This window comes from Puma concolor, chromosome A1 (genome assembly GCF_028749965.1).
Source record: "Puma concolor isolate L17-30 chromosome A1, mPumCon1.1.hap2, whole genome shotgun sequence".
Taxonomy (NCBI): Eukaryota; Metazoa; Chordata; class Mammalia; order Carnivora; family Felidae; genus Puma; species Puma concolor.
This window is the reverse complement of record NC_141667.1, coordinates 29412017-29431135: the sequence shown is the minus strand read 5'-3', so window position 1 is coordinate 29431135 and position 19119 is coordinate 29412017. Positions and strand designations below refer to the sequence as shown.

The 19119-nt window shown below is 35.9% G+C and overlaps 1 protein-coding gene across 2 annotated transcripts in view; it reads left to right on the top strand.

The window, feature by feature from the left end:
* Nucleotides 1–19119, top strand: part of NADK2 (NAD kinase 2, mitochondrial) — a 47838-nt gene that overhangs the window by 10220 nt on the left and 18499 nt on the right. For both annotated transcript variants that reach the window (XM_025924415.2, XM_025924416.2), the window contains exons 2-7: nucleotides 1204–1292; nucleotides 2165–2253; nucleotides 3095–3176; nucleotides 9748–9831; nucleotides 11216–11352; nucleotides 16265–16343. In XM_025924415.2, coding sequence (XP_025780200.2) covers nucleotides 1204–1292; nucleotides 2165–2253; nucleotides 3095–3176; nucleotides 9748–9831; nucleotides 11216–11352; nucleotides 16265–16343 — 560 coding nt within the window. The remainder of the gene's footprint in view (nucleotides 1–1203; nucleotides 1293–2164; nucleotides 2254–3094; nucleotides 3177–9747; nucleotides 9832–11215; nucleotides 11353–16264; nucleotides 16344–19119) is intronic.

The window sequence follows — 19119 nt, the reverse complement described above, 5'->3', positions numbered from 1 at the left end:
ACTTTCAGGCTACTTGGGCAGAAGTGATGTTCGCTTTTGGAAATTTTGTAGGAGAAACTCTTTTTGCTTGTTATTTTTTTAATGCTTATTATTTAATGTTTATTTTTGAGAGAGATAGAGTGTGAGTGGGGCAGGGGCAGAGAGAGGGGGAGACACAGAATCTGAAGCAGGCTCCAGGCCATGAGCTGTTGGCACAGACCCTGACGTGGGACTTGAACCCACTAACCACGAGATCATGACCTGAGCTGACATTGGATGCTTAACTGACTGAGACACTCAGACGCCCCACAATATGCTTTTTAATTCTGGCATTCACTCTACTGGACAAATTTCCTACTTGATTAAATGGATGTTCATTGAAGATATTTCTAAACTTCTCTCTCAACATTTTATTTACTTTTATTTTATTTAGAAGACATATACTTTAAAAGGAGAATATTAATGGTATGGTAGTAACATTATAAAATGTCACTCCAATGGACTAGGAAAGATAATTCTTGAATGACATATGTCTTTATATCTAAATGTTATCCAATTTCAGTGAGCTAACCAGTCCTTTGTTTGGATTGTGTGGGGTAAATTCCAAATAGAGTTTATAAATCTGAACAGAAGAGAGCTGCAAATCCAAGTGGAGTAAAGGTCATCTAACTGCCTTCTAAAATATTAGAAGATTAGTTTATCTTTGGTCTTCGAGTAGCCGTATGCAATGTGTTAAAAATCCATTTAAAAAATTAGTTGTAAAGTAAGCAAAAAAATTTTTTTAATGCTTATTTATTTTTGAGAGAGAGAGAGCACGAGTGGGTTGGGGCAGAGAGAGAGGGAGACACAGAATCCTAAGCAGGCTCCAGGCTCCGAGCTGTCAGCACAGAGCCCAATACGGGGCTTGAACTCACAAACTGTGAGATCGTGACCTGTGTTGAAGTTGGACGCTCAACCGACTGAACCACTCAGGTGCCCCAAATAGGCAAATTTTGAGATCTTGTTAACTACGTGATTCAGGAAACTTAATGTTGTATTTGGTGTTGAAACCAAATTATAATTTTCTGAAGTCAGGCTTTCTAGTTCAGTTTAAACTTGTAGTCCTACAAATATACCTTCAAAAAAAAAATCTTTTGGTTTTTACATAGGGTTTTTTAAAGAGAGATGTTATACTGTGTACTATATGACATGTAATAAGACAGAATTTGTTTTATTTTGATATAGCTTGCATTGAAAGGCTCTAGCTACAGTGGACTGCTTGAACGGCATCATATTCACACCAAAAATGTAGAGCATATTCTAGATAGTTTACGGTGAGTCATTGGGATTGGATCTTGGATGGGCTTTTGTATTCAGGACTTTTAATTTTTATTTTTACTAGAAGATGATCCTGCGATTTTTAGTAAAGATTTCCGTTATAAAATAATTTTCAGAAAATTATATCATGGTTAATGGAGTTGACATTGTAGTGTTTCTAAGGAAATTTTTGTACTCTGAAAATTTCACAGATTTTCAGTTAATATTTGGTCTGAGAAGTGCTTTTTCCACAGAGACAATTCTGTATACATTATGCTTGAACTGTATATGTAATGTTTTTTTAAACAATACTAGATTATATGGGTGTTCATTAAAATATTATTTGAATGTCTGAATATCATAGAAACTTCAGTTAATTCAATTAATGCAGTCAGTGAATAAGTTTATATAAGAGAATCAGTGTGAGAACATGCAAAGTAGAAAGTATTTTAGTTACTGTTTCAGCGTCTGACAACTGAATGAATATTTTGGATTTAAAGTAATGACTATTTTGTTTTATAATTAAAAGTCTCTCAAGATGTGACTCTTCTAGGACATTTTTGTATTAATGAATTTTAGCATCAGGAATAGAGAAAATGAATTGAAATTCTCATTTATCAATATTGCTATTTGTCAGGGACTGTAACAAGATGTTTTTAAAGCATGTAAAGATTTGGGATCATTATTAACTTTCAGTTTACTCTTGTGCATCTTGACTTACCATAGTTAATTGGCTGTTGTAATTAAAATGAAGCTAAGCTTGCAAAGCTAAACATGAATTTGTTTATAAAACAAGTTTATTTTACATCATTGTAATAATTTGCCTCTCAGAAAACATCCTTTAAATTATTAATGGAAATTTTATGTAACGTTTACTTTCTTATCTTAGGAATGAGGGAATTGAGGTTCGCCTAGTAAAGAGGAGAGAATATGATGAAGAAATTGTTCGATGGGCAGATGCTGTCATAGCTGCAGGAGGTAATAGTTTTACAGAGGGAAAGATTGGAATACAGAAATACTCTTTAATATACATTTCCAGATACCCTGTAGTCTAGCTGTATTGAAGGCTTCAGAATCCTACCACAAGATGCATTTTTAGATTTTTAGGATAAGATTTAAAAAGATCTGCTATATGTAACATTTTGCTTTTTTAGTGAATGATGTTATTGTGAGGTTCCATGTATATTAAAGGTATATTTAACTTCAAATATGATTCAAAGAATGAGTTGTAACTGTATTTTGGTTTAGTTATACTAGTCTTTAAAAAAAGTTGAAATTATTTAAGAGTTTAACAGGATTAGATAAATTTCATCCCACTCTGACTCTCATATACTTATACCTATTTTTTCCTGAGCTTTATTATTAAGTTAGTGAACATTCTTTCTAAAGCTTTAAATTGATAGCATTTGTTCGAAAAATCTACACCGGACACTTTGTTAGATATATTCTCATTAAAATATTTTATGAGTTTGGATTGATGTTATGACAGAAAGAAAAAGAATTGGCTAATAGAAGTGATAGGATTAGAGCAGTAGTTCCCAATTGGAGGCTACTACTGGGCATCTAGCATGTAGAGGCCATGGATACTGCTGAACATCCTGTTTTGCACAGGACAGCCCCCCACAACAAAGAATTATCTGGCCTAAAATGTCAGTCTTGCCACTGTTGAGAAATCCTGGGTTAGGGCTGGTGGGTAGAAAGGCAGTGGAGAGGCCTCTGGTGGTCAACAGGATGGGGTGGGAGTGAGATTGTTAAAATAAAAGTACTTGTGTTCAGAATGATGTTAAAAACTAGTTTTGTAACAAATCTGGTTATGTAGGTGATGGCACGATGCTTCTGGCGGCAAGTAAAGTCTTGGACAGACTTAAACCAGTTATTGGAGTAAACACTGATCCAGAACGGTAAGGAAAAACACATTCTCTTTATTTGCTGTGTGTGTGTGTGTGTGTGTGTGTGTGTGTGTTGTACATACAGTTATGCTTTGCTCTGCTTAGTATCTATTTCTGATAAATCTTAAATTTTGGAAGGTCTTTATTTCCTCTACCGTAGTCACATTGCTGTGCTCTGTTGCTGCAGAGAGTTTACTGTGGTGCATGATGTTTAAGTGAAAGCATCATTGTTCCTGGTTATCATGAATATTAGAATCATGTTCCAAAAACATTTTAGAGATGAAATTCAGGCACGTAGAATTCATTTCTACTTTTAGTATAATTTTTCTTCTTTAGTACAAGTTGTTTCCAAGGATCTAGCTCTTGCTTATAGCTCAGGCATGAGAAATATATATGCATTTAGCTGCCATTGGTGGTAGAAAATTATGATATGGGATGGACAGGTCCTCACATTTGACTTCCCAGGTAGTCTGGGAGTAGGATCTGTGGCAGGATAGACCTGAGCCCTTGACCTAGGTGAGTATTGGTGTCCTTCAGTATTGCTGAAGAGGGATGAGTTAATGTCCCATCTTCTACCTTTCTTATGTCTCTCATCTCCATTCTTGGTTATATCTCCACTGATTTTCTGGGTGACTTCATCAATTTAATGAAGAGACCAAACCCTGTCATCACTTCTTTTTTTCTTTCCTCAGCTTCACTGACATTTAGCATCATTCTATTCCAGCCACCCACAGTATGACCATACCTGGACTTGATGATCATCTAGAATTGCCCCATCTCGCAAATCTTAATTCCACTCTGACCGCAGTCTCCTATCTTTAATAGCAGTCTTATTCCTTCAATTCTGCTAAGTCTGCCCTTTGGTTTTCAGTGCATTGAACCCCTCTATTTTCTTCAATTAATTTTCCCTCACTTCATTCATTTGCTTGACAAATTTCGTAGACATTTTGTACCATTGTCTTTCTGCTCAATCCTACCTCTGTCGATCATCCTTTTTATTCCTCCATCAGCACTGCTGAGGCCATTTGGGTAAAAAAATAGAAACTTAAGCTTTGTGGCCTAGTTTGCGCCCCAACTTACTTCCAATTTGTAGTTTCTAGCACTTAGAACTGGACCCAAAATTTTCTGTGTGGCTCAGGTCCTCTCTCTTCCCCATTCTGTGTGGTAGCTTCTTCAAGCTATTTAACCTGTATATATTCCCTGCTTTTCCTACCCTTCCTCCTTCAGCATTAGCCTTCTCCTTTACCTGATAGAGGAAATGGAAGTCATTGGATAAGAACTTCTTTACCTTTTCCTTGGCTTAAAATAAAAACCTTGTTCTGTTCCCTTTCTTTCCTTTTCTCCCTTTGCACATGGTTCCTCTTAGGCTAAACCTTGCTCAAGACTGTCATCTTTTAAGAAAATTTAATAAATTCTTTACCCTGTGCCTTTCTCTTGATTATTATTCTTTTTCTTCCTCTTTACCCCCAAGCTTGGTATCTCCACTTACTTACTTCAGTTGTTTTTAAACCTTTGCTAGCTTTTCTGGATTTGCTCCCACCAGTTCATTGACATTCTTTTTGTCTTACTAGTGATGTCCTGGTTATTGAACTTACTGGAAATTTTAGTCCTTGTCTAACTTGATTTCTGGGAAATTTTTGGTGCTGACTTCTCCTTTAATGCATCTGTACTTCTTTGGCACTTATGACCGCCATTCCCCCCCTGCCCCTTCTTCCTATCCTGATGGCTACTACTTTGTGTCTTTTGAAGGATGTTATATTTTAGTCACTGCTTAAATAGTGGTGTTTTTATATATTACCCTCTGGGCCATCTTTCTCTCACTCCTTTTTTTTTTTTAATTTTTGATAGAGACAGAGTACAAGTGGGGGAGGGGCAGAGAGAGAAGGAGACACAGAATCCGAAGCAGGCTCCAGGCTCTGAGCTGTCATCACAGAGCCCGACCTGGGGCTCAAACTCACTGCGAGACCATGAACTGAATTTGGACACTCAACCGACTGAGCCACCCAGGCGCCCCTCTCTTTCACTCTTTATAATGTCTCCAGAATAGCTGATTAATATCTCTGGTTGAACTTAGATCGTGGACTCCAAAATATTTATATCTAACATTGATCTTGTTTCCACTCTTACCCGTATTTATATTCTCTTCCCACTGCAGCCAGAGTGACTTCTCTGCTCCAAATCTTATGGTGGCTCCCTTATCTAACTCAGAGTACAATCTAATTCTTTATTCTGGCTAGGGTGACCAACTCATCCTGGTTTGCCAAGGACTTTTCTAGTTTTAGCACCAAAAGTTCTATGTCCTGGGAAAATTGTCAGTCCCAGGCAAACTGGAACAGTTGGTCTCCTTCGCTGTGATATGTAAGACTCTACGTTTTCTGGTTCCTGATTATTCTTTGTCCTTTTCTCCTGTTATTTTTCTCTTATTTGAGCCATTCTACCCTCTACTTGAATGTATCCATTGGCATTAAAAATGTAACATGTCTGAGCGCCTGGCTGGCTCAGTCTGTAGAGCATGTGGCTTTTTTTTTTTTTTTAATGTTTATCTTTGAGAGAGAGAGAGAGAGAGACAGAAAGAAAGAAAGAGAGGGAAGGAGGAAGGGAAAGAGAGGGAGACAGAGAATCCTGAGCAGGCTCCGCACCATCAGTGTGGAGTCTGACATGGGGCTCGAACTCATGAACGGTGTGATCATGACCTGAGCTGAAATCAAGAGTCGGGTACTTAACCAACTGACCCACCCAGGTGCCCCGTGTGAGTCTTAATCTCAGAGTCATGAGTTTAAGCCTCACATTGGGTATGGAGCCTATTTAAAAAAAAAAAAAAAAAAGTAACATGCCTGCAAACGAACCTATCTCCTTTGCCCTCCCCTACCATACTTGATGAATGGAGTCATAACCTGTGCTAAAGCTGTGACCACCTGTCCCTCATCCACCCCCCCACCCCATCCCCACCTTACCACACTGGTCTATGGATCTAATTCTGAGTTCTTGGGATCTTACCTTTGAGTCCATCTCTTGCCATCGTCACTGGTAATGAACACTGTGTAGGCATTTATAGTTTGTTGTTTAAATTACCACAGTAGCTCCCAGTCTTGCTCTTTCCAACCCATCCATTACACTTTGTCTTCATGTTACTCCAAAGTACAAATAGTGTATCCACTCCTAAATTAGAGTCTTTTAGGCTTTCCCATGACTTTTAGGATACATTGCAAATTTCTTAGTATAATAGTATGATCTTTCACCATCTGTTGCCTATTTGCTTTTTAGTTTATCCTCATTTACTGTATGCTCTTCAGTAAAAAACAAAACAACAACAAAAACAACACCTCTAGGAACAGCCTAGGATTCTTCCTAAGGCTGTTTCTTTTTTTTTTTTTTTTGAATTGCATCTTTTCTCCCAGTTTTGTTGAGATATAATTGACATGCAGACTGCATAAATTTAAGGTGTAACGCATAATGACTTATACATAATGTGAAATGATTGCTACAGTAAATTTACTTATCTCATATAGACATGACAAAAAAGGGCTTTTTTTTTGTGATGAGAACTCTTAGGATCTACTCTTTTTATAACTTTCAGATATACTATACAGCAGTGTTAACTATAGTCATCCTGTTGTCCATTACATCCCCAGTACTTACGGTCTTATAAGTGGAAGTTTGTACCTTTAACCATCCTCACCAGTTCCTCTACTGCCCACTCTGACGGCCGTTCTTAAGTGCAAATGTTCGATCTGAGCATCTGCTGACACCATGGGTGGAGGCTTTTCCTCTGGTGAGGAGCTTTGTTGATATTTAAGACAGTAGGATTTGAAAGAATAAGTGAAAGAGTTCTCCAAAAGGCCCATATTCTTTTCATGTCTATATATGCGCTTTTGTCCAGAATGCCCTTATACCACATACTGAGTTGTGTAGTTGTATAATTGTTCATTCATGACTCTGGTGCATCTTGTGGGCTCTGACTATAATTCCCTGTAGAGAATGCTTATCCTTTCATATCGTTTTCTGCTTGGTTGTTTGTCTCCTCCATTAGACTATACATTTCTTGAGCATAGGACTTTGTATTTTAATTTTTCTATTGCTTTTATAGTATTATACATAGTCCATAGACAGTAAACCTTTGAACTGAATGATTAATTAAATGCTTTTAGGGAATAGGGCTAGGACCCCAACCTAGCTGAGTAAAAATTTCTTGAGCATAAGTTATTGAGATCATTGGTTCAGTAAATATTTTTTTGACTGCTTTCAGTGTTGATGCATGTATATTTTAGAAATTCTTATGGCATATTTTTATATCGTTAAGAGATTCTTTAGTGGTCACATTTCATACAGTTTGTTGAGACATATTTTCCTTTAAAAACCTGGCTTAATAGTCATAAGCTTGTGGAGATTTTGAAACTGGTAAACAGACACTACTGCTTCTCTAATTTCTACCTAGAATAATAGGCTTTAGAAGTCCTTTGGTTTCTCTTCTTGTCTACAGGCGAGAAATGTATTAAGCCTCCTAGCTTGTTCGGTAATTCAGGTTGTCTGACTTCTTTTTCTTAAGCACTGTGGTGACTCACAAGCCTTAATCCTAGAAGTTAATATTCAACTTAAGTTTCCTTTCCTCTATTAGTTATCAAATGCTGCATAACAAATCAAACCAGAACTTAAAGGCTTAAGTAGTAAAAATAATTTATTATCTCTCCTGGTTTCCGTGTATCTGGAATTCAGGAGTGGCTTGGATGGGTGGTTTGGCTTGAGATCTCTCCTCATAAGGTTATAGTTACATGTCAGGTGGGGCTGCAGGCACTTGGAGGCTTGACTTGGGCTCGGAGATACCCTTCTAAGATGGTTCACTCACATGGTCACTCACATGTAAATTAAATATATAACTTCGGTTTGTCTCGTTTGTATTCTGCAATCGTCTACTGAACTTTTAAATAATAATGACATTTGAATGCTTAATAATTAAAATAGGGTATACGACATGTAGTAGCTAGCCTACAAGATAGCTGCCTAGCATTTACACCTTTATGTGGTTACCTCTCCCCTTCTGTATTCAATCAGGACTGGCCTATGGAATGTGGTATGACAGTGTGTAGATTCTAAGGCCAGGTCATAAATGGTATTCCAGCTTCTGTTTTGGTCTTTTGGATTGTACATTCTGGGGTAAGTCAGCCAGCATGATGTGAAGATAGTCAAGCAGCCCTATGGAGAGGCTCACGTGCAGAAGAATTGAGGTGTCTTGCCAATAGCTCACACAATTTGCGAGCCCTGTGAGTGAGCCACACTGAAAATGAATCCTTCAGGCCAAGTCAGACCTGATTCAGATGCTCATAGCCCTAGCTGATATCTGACTATAACCTCATGAGAGATTGTTCTCTCCAGGATGTTTTAGACCTCCAGTTGACCTAGCTGGTATTGTTCTATCAAATGACTGTTGATACCTTTTATATACTTAGCACTGTGTAAAGTGTTGCAGGGAGTATAGAAATTAAAGGCAAGGCCTAAGTGTCTTAATTTCAGTGTTGATCCACTCAGATAAAGAAATTGACTAGTCACGACTTTGTGAAAAGGTTTTCTCTGCTCTTCACACTTAATGTAGTTATTATGAAGAGTTTGTTTTGCAAAGCCTACTCTCAATATTTCCTTCAAGATCAACGCATCATGTAATGATGATTGAGCTTTCTGGACACCTTTTCTCATGTTAGGTGCCATATTATCTCATCTTTCTATAGCAACTATAGGCAATCTTAACACTTTGTAATTTGCAATTTTTTAAAAAAAAATTGTTTTCTGCATCAAGCTCTTTTTTTTAATGTTTATTTTTGAGAGAAAGAGTGGGAGAGGGACAAAGAGAGAGGGAGACATAGAATCTAAAGTGGTCTCTAGGCTCCGAGCTGTCAGCACAGAGTCTGACATAGGACTTGAACTCATGAACCACAAGATCATGACCTGAGCCAAAGTCAGACACTCAACCAACTGAGCCACCCAGGCGCCCCATACATCAAGCTTTTAACGCCTTGAAAAGGAGTTAATTCTTCTATATTTTTTTAATAAATGAAGGATTGCATTGGATTAAGCTTTACGATTTCTCTTTATGACTTGGAATATCTTAAATGACATTTAAAAGATTTATGGTTCACTTTTGAACCATAAATAGTTTGATTCCTCAGAATAACCTTTTGAGATTGGTGGTTCTATCACCCTTTTAGAGATGAGGAAGCTGATGCTAAAATGACTTGCCTAAAGTTAATAGATAAATATTATAAAAGTAGGATACAAATGTCACTATACCATCAGATAATTTTATAGGGAAATGAAATCAGTGGCACATTTGCTGTTATTTTTTAGTTTCACTGTAATGTGGAAACTTTAGTTTTGTGTATCATGGCATTAAAACTGTATGTAAAATCACTTTGGTCTTTCTGTTTGGGCTTTCTGTCTTATTGAAAATACAGAAAACTTTGTAGCAAAAAAATGAAGTATAGAATAAAAATTTACAAAATTTTATGTCTGATTTTTATAGCTTAGTGATACCTTTTGAATTAAATTTTTTTTTCCTCTTTCTTCCCTTTACACCACTCCAAATCTCTTAAAGGTCTGAGGGTCATTTATGTCTTCCTGTTCGATATACACATTCCTTTCCAGAAGCCTTACAGAAGTTCTATCGTGGTGAGTTCAGGTAGGAATTTCTTACAGTTGTTTTACAAATAATCTTAATAAATATGTGCTATTAAAAACGCTATTGAACAGTACAAGTTAGATAATATTTGGCTTAGTCCGTAGTTACAACAGTAGCCATAAAAAGTAATAAACTAGCTGAGTCACAAACATCTCTACCTTACTTTCTTCTAGTCCAGGTGGAACTGTCCAGAAACCCTGACAAGTGCCCTTGGCCTGTAACATAATTGCACGTGGAGGGGTTTTCTCCATCAGTGAGATAGAGGCCACATTTCTACTTTTTAAACCTGGTTCTGTGTTCTTAGCAGTTTGGTAGAAAGATAGTTAAAACTGTTGGCTAAAATTAAGTGCTCAAATTCTGAGATTTTATATTTTTTATCCTCATCTCCCATCCGGAATGGCTGAGGGTTGGATTTACTCCACTATGCTGAAGGTTCCTGATGTCTTTATTTTACATATTAAGTGTATCTTAAGCAGGGGGATGTTTTTTCATATTTTTTTTCACTTACTGTGTTCGGAGGCCAGGCTGTCCTGAAAAAAGAAGGATGGGGGGAGGAACTGAGATGGGGTTGGTGATGATAGTAGAGTGAGCCAAGTTGGACTACTTTTTTATTTCCTGATTTAGACTAGATTTTTATTGTTGGAGAAAGCTTTTTCTCTGGTTTTTGTGAAATTGTATTAAGTCTTCTTGACTTGTGGAATCATTAATAATGATTCCAGTTTCTATTGATTTCAGAAGTTTGGCACCTCTACAGATGACCAGTTTATAGCTACCAAATGGGAGTATATTTTTATATGCTAATCTAGCAGAATCTGTCCCACTAACTTTTTGACACATCAGTTTTTGGTTTTGAAATTAATTTTACCTGATTTTTTTTCCTTTTATCAAAAATGTTTAAGTTTTAGGTATAATCTTAAATGTTACAATATTTGTCATTGATTTCTTTTTTATTATTAAAAAAAATCATCATTACAGAATTTTAGGGGAGGGAATTTTGTCTAATCTGACCACCAGAACACAGTATTATTTTAATTTCAGAGTGCTTTCTTTTCTTCATGTTATGTTTTTGTATGAGCAAAATGCAACTATATCTAACTCAGTATCTTAGATTTAATGGATATATGATAAAGAATTAGGCTTTAATTCAGTTATGTGTGAGATTCTATATAAATACATTAGATATTTCTGTTATAATTGAGAGACCTAATCTCTAAATTTGTCTTTGAGTAGGAACCTGTGGGTTTTGGATGTTTCTGGTATAATTTGTTCATGGGATAACTAGTTTTTTAATATTTTTATTTTTTTAATTTGGTGAAATTATATCTAATTCTAAAAATACTTTATTCTATCTTAAATTAATTTGATTTTCCTTCACTCTTCTAAGGTGGTTATGGAGGCAACGAATCAGATTGTACCTTGAAGGGACTGGCATAAACCCTGTTCCCGTGGACCTTCACGAACAGCAGCTGAGTTTGAATCAACATAGCAGAGCCTTCAACATTGAAAGAGTTCATGATGAAAGTAGGTGGATTGGGAATTAGATGTGTTTGGAGCAATATTTAACTTAGAGTTCCTTTGATTTCTAATTTCTAGAAGTAATAATTTATAATTATTTGAGGATTTTAGTGCCACTGACCATACTTAAGAAAATACAGTGAACTACTTCAGGTGTAAAATTTAATGACTAGATACTGAAATAAGAAGTAAGCATATTTCCAGAAGAAATGTTATCTAGGATTGAAAACTTGTTGATTATGGAAGGATTATAAACGTCTAAGAGAATAGTTGATATTTAAGGACAGATTCTTGGCCTTAATCTTTGAAATGTCAAAAAGGAAAAAGAAAGCAGTAGAAATAAAACGAGCTAGTATGTAGATTTCATCATAATTATACACTTGTATAGTTGTATTTAAATGTATTCACCACAGTTATGCTCATTGATTTAAAACCTTTTTGTTGAGAAATTTTGCATCTTAGCCTTAAGATTTGTGTTTCAATCTCTGTAAACTGCTAAGAGAATATTAGCATAAGGTGATACGCAGTTTTTTGTTATGAGTGTTCAGGTGAATTCTCAGTTGTGAGTTAATTTGTGGGTTATAATTTAACCATATTTTCCCACTTTTTCCAGTAACTATAAGATTTTTATGATACAAGAAGATCCCAAGAGATATAGTAGATATCTACGGACTCCAGGAAAACATATTTTTTTGTCCTGTGTTTCATTTCTTGGCTAAACTTACCAGGAAAAGCTACCTTTAAATATCTGTTTTGTCTCTGTCTTGTCGTGGTACCTGATGTTTATTTATGGTCATTGTTCTCAGAGTTTTTCATGGTGATTTAAAGCTTTTTATTTTTCAGTTTATTTATTTATTTTGAGAGAGGGAGACAGAGTGCGAGCAGGAGAGGGGCAAAGAGAGGGAGACTCCCAAGCAGGCTTCCAGCATCAGCACACAGAGCCCAGCACAGGGCTTGAACTCACAAAACCATGAGGTTGTGACCTGAGCCAAAATCAAGAGTGGGATGTGTAACCAATTGAGCCCCCAAGGCACCCCCATGGTGATTTATAGGTTTATATAGGTTAGGATATTCTTAAACTATGTGTTCATGTCATGTTTTAAAGATGCTCCCCCCACCCAATCATATGGATTCAATCATATGGATTCAATAGGAATATGGATTCCTATTACTGTTTTTCAAAGACTGCAGTAAGATTTAAATTTTTAACTAAAAGGTTTACTTTATCACTCACCAAAAGAAGTTATTGCTACCACCAGAGATGTTTAAGATTTGGCTCTGAAATTCACCAGCTACATTATAGGAAAGCTATAGATTGATATTCAGAGATTCATTGCTCAGATTCCTGTCTCAGATTTACCATTTAGTTTGTAAAACTAAATATATATAGAAACAAAATCACATAGTTATTAACTAAGTAACATCCAGGATGTTCACATCTGATTAATGTTTTTCTAGAAAAAGAAGAGAAAATGTTCAAAATAAAAAAAACACAAGAGAATTTCTCAAAATGTAGGCACCATTCTTTGAATTGAAAGGACTCACAAGTAATGGTAACAGATTTCAAACCAAGGTATGTCAGAATATTAGGGATGAAACAAAGCTCCTGAAAGCTTCCAGAGAGGAAGTGGTGGTGGTGATTGTGGCTGAAGTAGGTTATTTTATATATAAAGAATCTGGAATCAGAATAGTTTCAGAATTCTCAATAGTAACACTGGAAATTACTATGCTTATTGTAATAATTATTTTTGTTAGAAGCAATTATATGATATTTAACTGTGTCTAGGCACTATTTTAGAGGGCTTTTTTGTGAGTTTTGTTATTTTTATAGCTTTATGAGAAAAAATTTAGGAAGATTTCAAATTGTATCTCATTTTTTTCTATTTAAATTCTTAGCAAGTTGGTAGGGAACATTTCTTAGGTGGGTGCCATTAGGAATTTTGAAATATTGGAGTAGATTTGAGAGTATAAATATGCTACTATGTTTTATCCTGGATTTAGCTTTCTAATAATATATTTATATTTATGTGTTTTAATTTTTTTTTTAATTTAAATTCAAATTAGCTAACATCAGTATAGTCTTGGCTTCAGAAGTAGAACTCAGTGATTCATCTCTTACATAGGATACCCAGTACTCATGCCAAAAAGTGCCCTCTTTAATGCCAATCACCCATTTAACCCGTCCCCCTACCCACCTCCCCTCCAGCAACCCTCAGTTTGTTCTGTGTATTTTAGAGTCTCTTATGGTTTGCCTCCCTCTCTGTTTATATCTTATTTTTCCTTCCCATCCCGTATGTTCATCTGTCGAGTTTCTCAAATGCCACATGAGTGAAATCATATACTTTCTTTCACTGACTTATTTCGCTTAGCATAATACCCTCTAGTTCCATCCATGTTGTCTGTTGTAAATTAAAAAAAAATTTTTTTAGAGAGAGCATGAGTGGAGGAGAGGGGCAGAGGGAGAGCGAGAGAGAGAAAGAGAGAGAGAGAGACAGAATCCTAAGCAAGCTCCACACTCAGCACAGAGCTCTATGCCAGACTTGATTTCATGACCCTGGGTTCATGACCTGAACCAAAATCAAGAGTCAGATGCTCAACTGACTGAGCCACCCAGGCTCCCCTAGCTTTCTAATTTAGAACCAAAGATTACAGAGAAAAAAAAAAATTCTAGTGTTGTGTGTGTTTGTTTCAAAAGTTAGGTTTTATAATCTTTAATGTGAATTTGATTAAACATATCAAATTTTTTGATATACCTTTTTGTGTCAAGTTTTTTCAGCTATATTATGAGATTGAGCTGATCACGTTAGCCCATTGTACAGTTTAATCAGATAACAAGTTTTCTTATGGTCTTTGGCATTCTATGACAACTTGTTATATTCAAAAGCATCATTGGGTCCCCCATAGACTGTTGAATCCAAAAGAAATGAGATACGTGTAATTAGTGTCTAATAAACATATAAACAGGAATATAATAGGGTAGCAAGTCAGGAGAATATTAGATCAGTGGTTGTGTTGGTGACAGTGGTAGAGATTTTATTAGTATATGAGGTGTTTAGTGTGTATTAGATATTTATTACTGCATAACGAATCACCCCCAAATTTAGCATCTTAAAACACAAATATTTATGATTTCAGAGATTGTGAAGGTCAAGAATCCAAGAACAGGTTAGATTGTTAGTTCTGGTTTAGAGTCTTTTGGGAGGAGGATCAAGCTGTCATCCAGGACAGCAGTATCTGAAGACATCTGGGACTGGAAGATGTGCTTCTCAGCTCCTCACATAACTGTTAGCGGGAGGCTTTAGTTCCTCACTATGTAGGCCTCTTTATTGGACTGCTCATGAAGTCTCTCCCCATCCCCCCAACCCCCCAGAAGCCAAGTGATCTGAGAAAAGAGGCTGAGGTGGAAGGAAGCCAGGGTGGCTTTTTAAACCAAATCTCTGAAGTGTCGTACCATCACTTGTATCGTACCCTATTTGGTCACATAGACCAAACCTAATATGCTATCAGAGAGTTACACAAGAATGTGAATACCTGGAGGCAGGATTCACTGGGGACCCTGTTAGAGGCTAGTTACCACAGTCCAGGTAGACTTTCAAGCTTTGACTTAGGAGAAAGCATGGAGGAGACAGAGAAGGGAACTTGTTCCACAGTGCTTGCCCAGCGAGAGTTGGGTGCAATGAATCTGCTTTTGGTGACATTGAGAAGATGAGGTTCGCATTTCCAGTTGGGAGACTGATAAAAGACAAGTAAAAGAAACCATTTGAAGGTGACAATTGCAATTTTAATTGAGAAAGCAGTGGGAATCCTTTGGAGGATTTTGTGATGAAGTGAGGTTTAAATATCATCAAGGCAGATTACATAAACTGTGCATATAGCCTTATAGAATAAAAAAGAAAAAAAAGATGACATTTTTCAGAAGTCATGAAAGGAGATGTGGCAGTGTTCCTTCAGGACTACTATTGCTAGAAACACTCTTGAAGTTTTCTATTTAAAAAAAAAGAAATCTGATCTCTAATAATAACTGATTTGGTTTCCAGTATGAGCCATGGGTGTAATTTGCCACTTAACTTCAAAGTGGCTCTCCTCTGGAAGTACTTGATCATTTCTACCTCTGAAGCTTTTAGAGAGAAATTAAATGTGACAACAAAAATCTTATGAGAAGAATAAATATGTATTTTCTCGGTCTTGAAAAATTGTTTCAAGAAGAATTAAGGCTTATTTTGGAGAGCTAGAGGCTTCATTGCAGCAATGTTAGGTGACTTTGAGGTTCATATTATGAACATTTTATTTATTTTTTAATATTTTTGTTTTTTATTTTTTTATAATTTTTTTCGCATTTATTTATTTTTGAGAGACAAAATATTTTTTGAGAGCGTGAGTGGGGGAGGGGCCGAGAGGGGAGGGGGGGACACCGAATCTGAAGCAGGCCCCAGGCTGTCAGCACAGAGCCTGATGCGGGGCTCAAATCCACGGACCCTGTGATCATGACCTGAGCTGAAGTCAGATGCTTAACCGACTGAGCCACCCAGGCGCCCCAGTTTTTTCATGTTTTATTTATTTTTGAGAGAGCGAGCGAGTGAGCATGAGAGAGTCAAATGAGCATGAGTAAGCGGGGGAGGGTCAGAGAGAGACAGAATCTGAAGCAGACGCCACACTGTCAACACAGAGCTGACACGGGGCTTGAACCCACGAGTGGTGAGATCATGACCTGAGCTGAAGCTGGATGCTGAACTGACTGAGCCATCCAGGCGCCCCTATTATGAACACTTTAAATAAATATTTTATTTATATGTTAATAATGTTAAAGTATGGATTATAGTGAAAAGTGTGAACATTGTAATGTCTCATAAAATTGAAATCCTAACGTTTCTAAGATTTAAACAAGTTGTCTTGAAAAAATTTTTTTCATCACCTTCAGGACCTGAGGCTTCAGGACCCCAGCTTTTGCCAGTGAGGGCACTAAATGAAGTCTTCATTGGGGAGAGTCTATCATCCAGGTACTTTTAAACCTGTGATCTTGAGTTTGAGTTTGGAATTTAATGTTTTAGTATTTTTTAGATATTTATTCAATTTCTATAACTTAAGAATTACGAATAATTAAGGTGGTAGAAGTAATAGAAGTGAATTATTAAATGAAATATTTCCCAAACCCTCTCACACATTTATAATACGTGTTAAGGGGAAAGAAGGTTCTATGACCAAAAAAGTTTGTGAAACCCTAGATTAAACAAAAAGTTATTTGGGTCCTGTTACTGCAGAGCCTTTAATCTATCATATAGGTGGCTTTATAAATGTTTAAGAGAATGATATACTAGGCATACATTTGCAGTTTTTACAAACTTTTATAGACAGTCCATATCACAACTTCCCTACTAATTATCTTAATAGTGTCCCTTAAGGTAGATTTGTTTGCTTATTTTTATCCAGGATCTAGTTAAGGATTATGCATTGCATTGGCCATCATGGCCCTTCAGAATTAAGAACAGTTCCTCAGTCCCACCACTGTTTTTTCATTCATGATATTAATATTTTGGAATAGTCTAACCCAGTTGGTTTGTAGAATATCCCTTGTTTTAGATTTGTATGATTTTTTTCCTATGCATGATGAGATTCATGCTAAACATGTTGGGCAGGAATACTACTTGGTGCTAATTGTATCCCTTACGCAACATCGTATGTCAAGTATATTGACAGTTTAAGATTTGTAACCATTATTAGCAAATATTAAGGTTAATAAAGTTCCTCATTAGTATAAAAATAATAGTATTTTATTACTGATGAAATCTGTTTTGTGGGTGTTGAGTATAACTTAGGCTTATATTGTCAGAATTTTGTTTCAAAACTTTTTGTGTGACATTAGTTACCAGCTGTAAAATGACTGCCATAATGTAACGTTAATTTAATTCTTCATTGTCATTTAGAACTTGCCTTTGCATTTTTCTAGATGTAAATGAATTAGGAGTGGAAAATTAGAGATGAATCTGTCCCACTTTGCTGCTACCAGAACCATGTGACCCTTTGAAGATCATGTAGTTGATTCCCTAGTTTACTGAGAGTTCCATGTATTCTGGAATTCTGTTCGTTGTCCTGTCTTTTCATAAGAAGTTTAATTATGATGAGAAATGTTTGTCTTAATTAAAGAAGATATCTCTGTTTTAGCCAATCATTAACTCAGGTAGTACTGAAAAGAACAAAGCTTGATTCAGCAGCATGCTTTGGCCAATCTTTTTCAGTTATAATTATTTTGATTAATGTAATTTTAAGTTTATTCAGTAAAAATATATTGTGTACCTGCTATGTGTGACATGCGAGTCACTAGGGATCTTATTTTTTTTGGAGCGTGGTAAAATGTATAATTTTTTAAAGTATTAAAAGTAAAAGTTATTCTTCAAAGGAATCCTAAACATACATTCTTTACAGAATGTAAAGTGTAAATATGTTTATTTTAACATAGTAATAAGACTTACACTATACATAAGATTTTTTCTTTTGCTATATACCAAGTTTGAAGCAATATGGAAATGAATAATGGATACTTTTATGTGATAAAGAAGGCAGAAAATGTATCTCTAATTAGTGATATAATTTAGTCATGATTACTAAAAACAGAAGGCAGAAAGCAACAACTTTAAATGAAATTGAAGAAATTTCTACATTAAATAGATGACAAATGAAACCTTGCCATTTGTGACAGCATGGATGGACCTAGAGGGTTTTATGCTAAGTGAAATAAGTCAGTTAGAGAAAGGCAATTACCATGTGATTTCACTCATAAAGTGGATTTTAAGAAACAAAACAAATGAACAAATAGAAAAAAAAGAAACAGACTCTTAAATACAGAGAACAAACTGGTGGTTGCCAGAGGGGAGGGGTGGTGGATGAAAGAGATAGAGGGGTTTAAGAGAGCACTTGTCTTGATGAGCTCTGAGAGATGTATACAATTGTTGAATCATACTGTACATCTGAAACTAATAGAACACTGTTAATTATACTTGAATAAAAAAATAATAGGTGACAAAGGTAAAAATGTTTTGTAAGTTTATGTTTATCCTAGAGAAGCCATTTAATGGCTTATGATATTCGGTTTGTATATTTTAAAAGTTGTAACTTCTGAGAGCTTCTACTAGTGTTGCTTTATAATTTGTACTTACTAAAAATTAAATAACTTATAAAAGGAGGAAAACTGGGATCAGTTGACAGACTTTTGGGAATTCAGTGAAGTCCCATTAGATTTTAGATTGAATGTTGTTTTCTGTGGCAGCAGTGATTTGGTTGGTTTATCTCCTAAATAATGTCTGATGCTGCTTCTTTTTGTGTTCTTTGAGCCTCACCTTATATCCTTACTAAGATAAGGAGAGCGGTGGGTTCGCTTCTGATGCTATTGAAAAAGTTCTCACTATTGGAGGTATTAGAACTTACTTTTAATGAATCTATGACATAGACCCTTAGCTGGAGAGGAAATGAACACTTACTGGATGCCTGCTGTGTGTCAGGCACTGTGTGTATTACCGCATTAAACTCTCATAGCAACCCTGTGAGAAAGGGTAGTTGTAATTATCAGTGAAAAAACTGAGATTTGAAGAGTTCAAATGACTTGTCCTTGGTCATATAATTAATTAGTTAGCATTAGAACTGTCATATAAAACCCAGTATTTTTGATTCCAGGTCCTGTACTGAGGCTTCACTATGCCCTGAAAACTTAAGTGCTTTGCTTGGAAAATATGAAGTGCAGCAATATTATTCCTGCCTCATTTATAATGTTCTTACATTTAA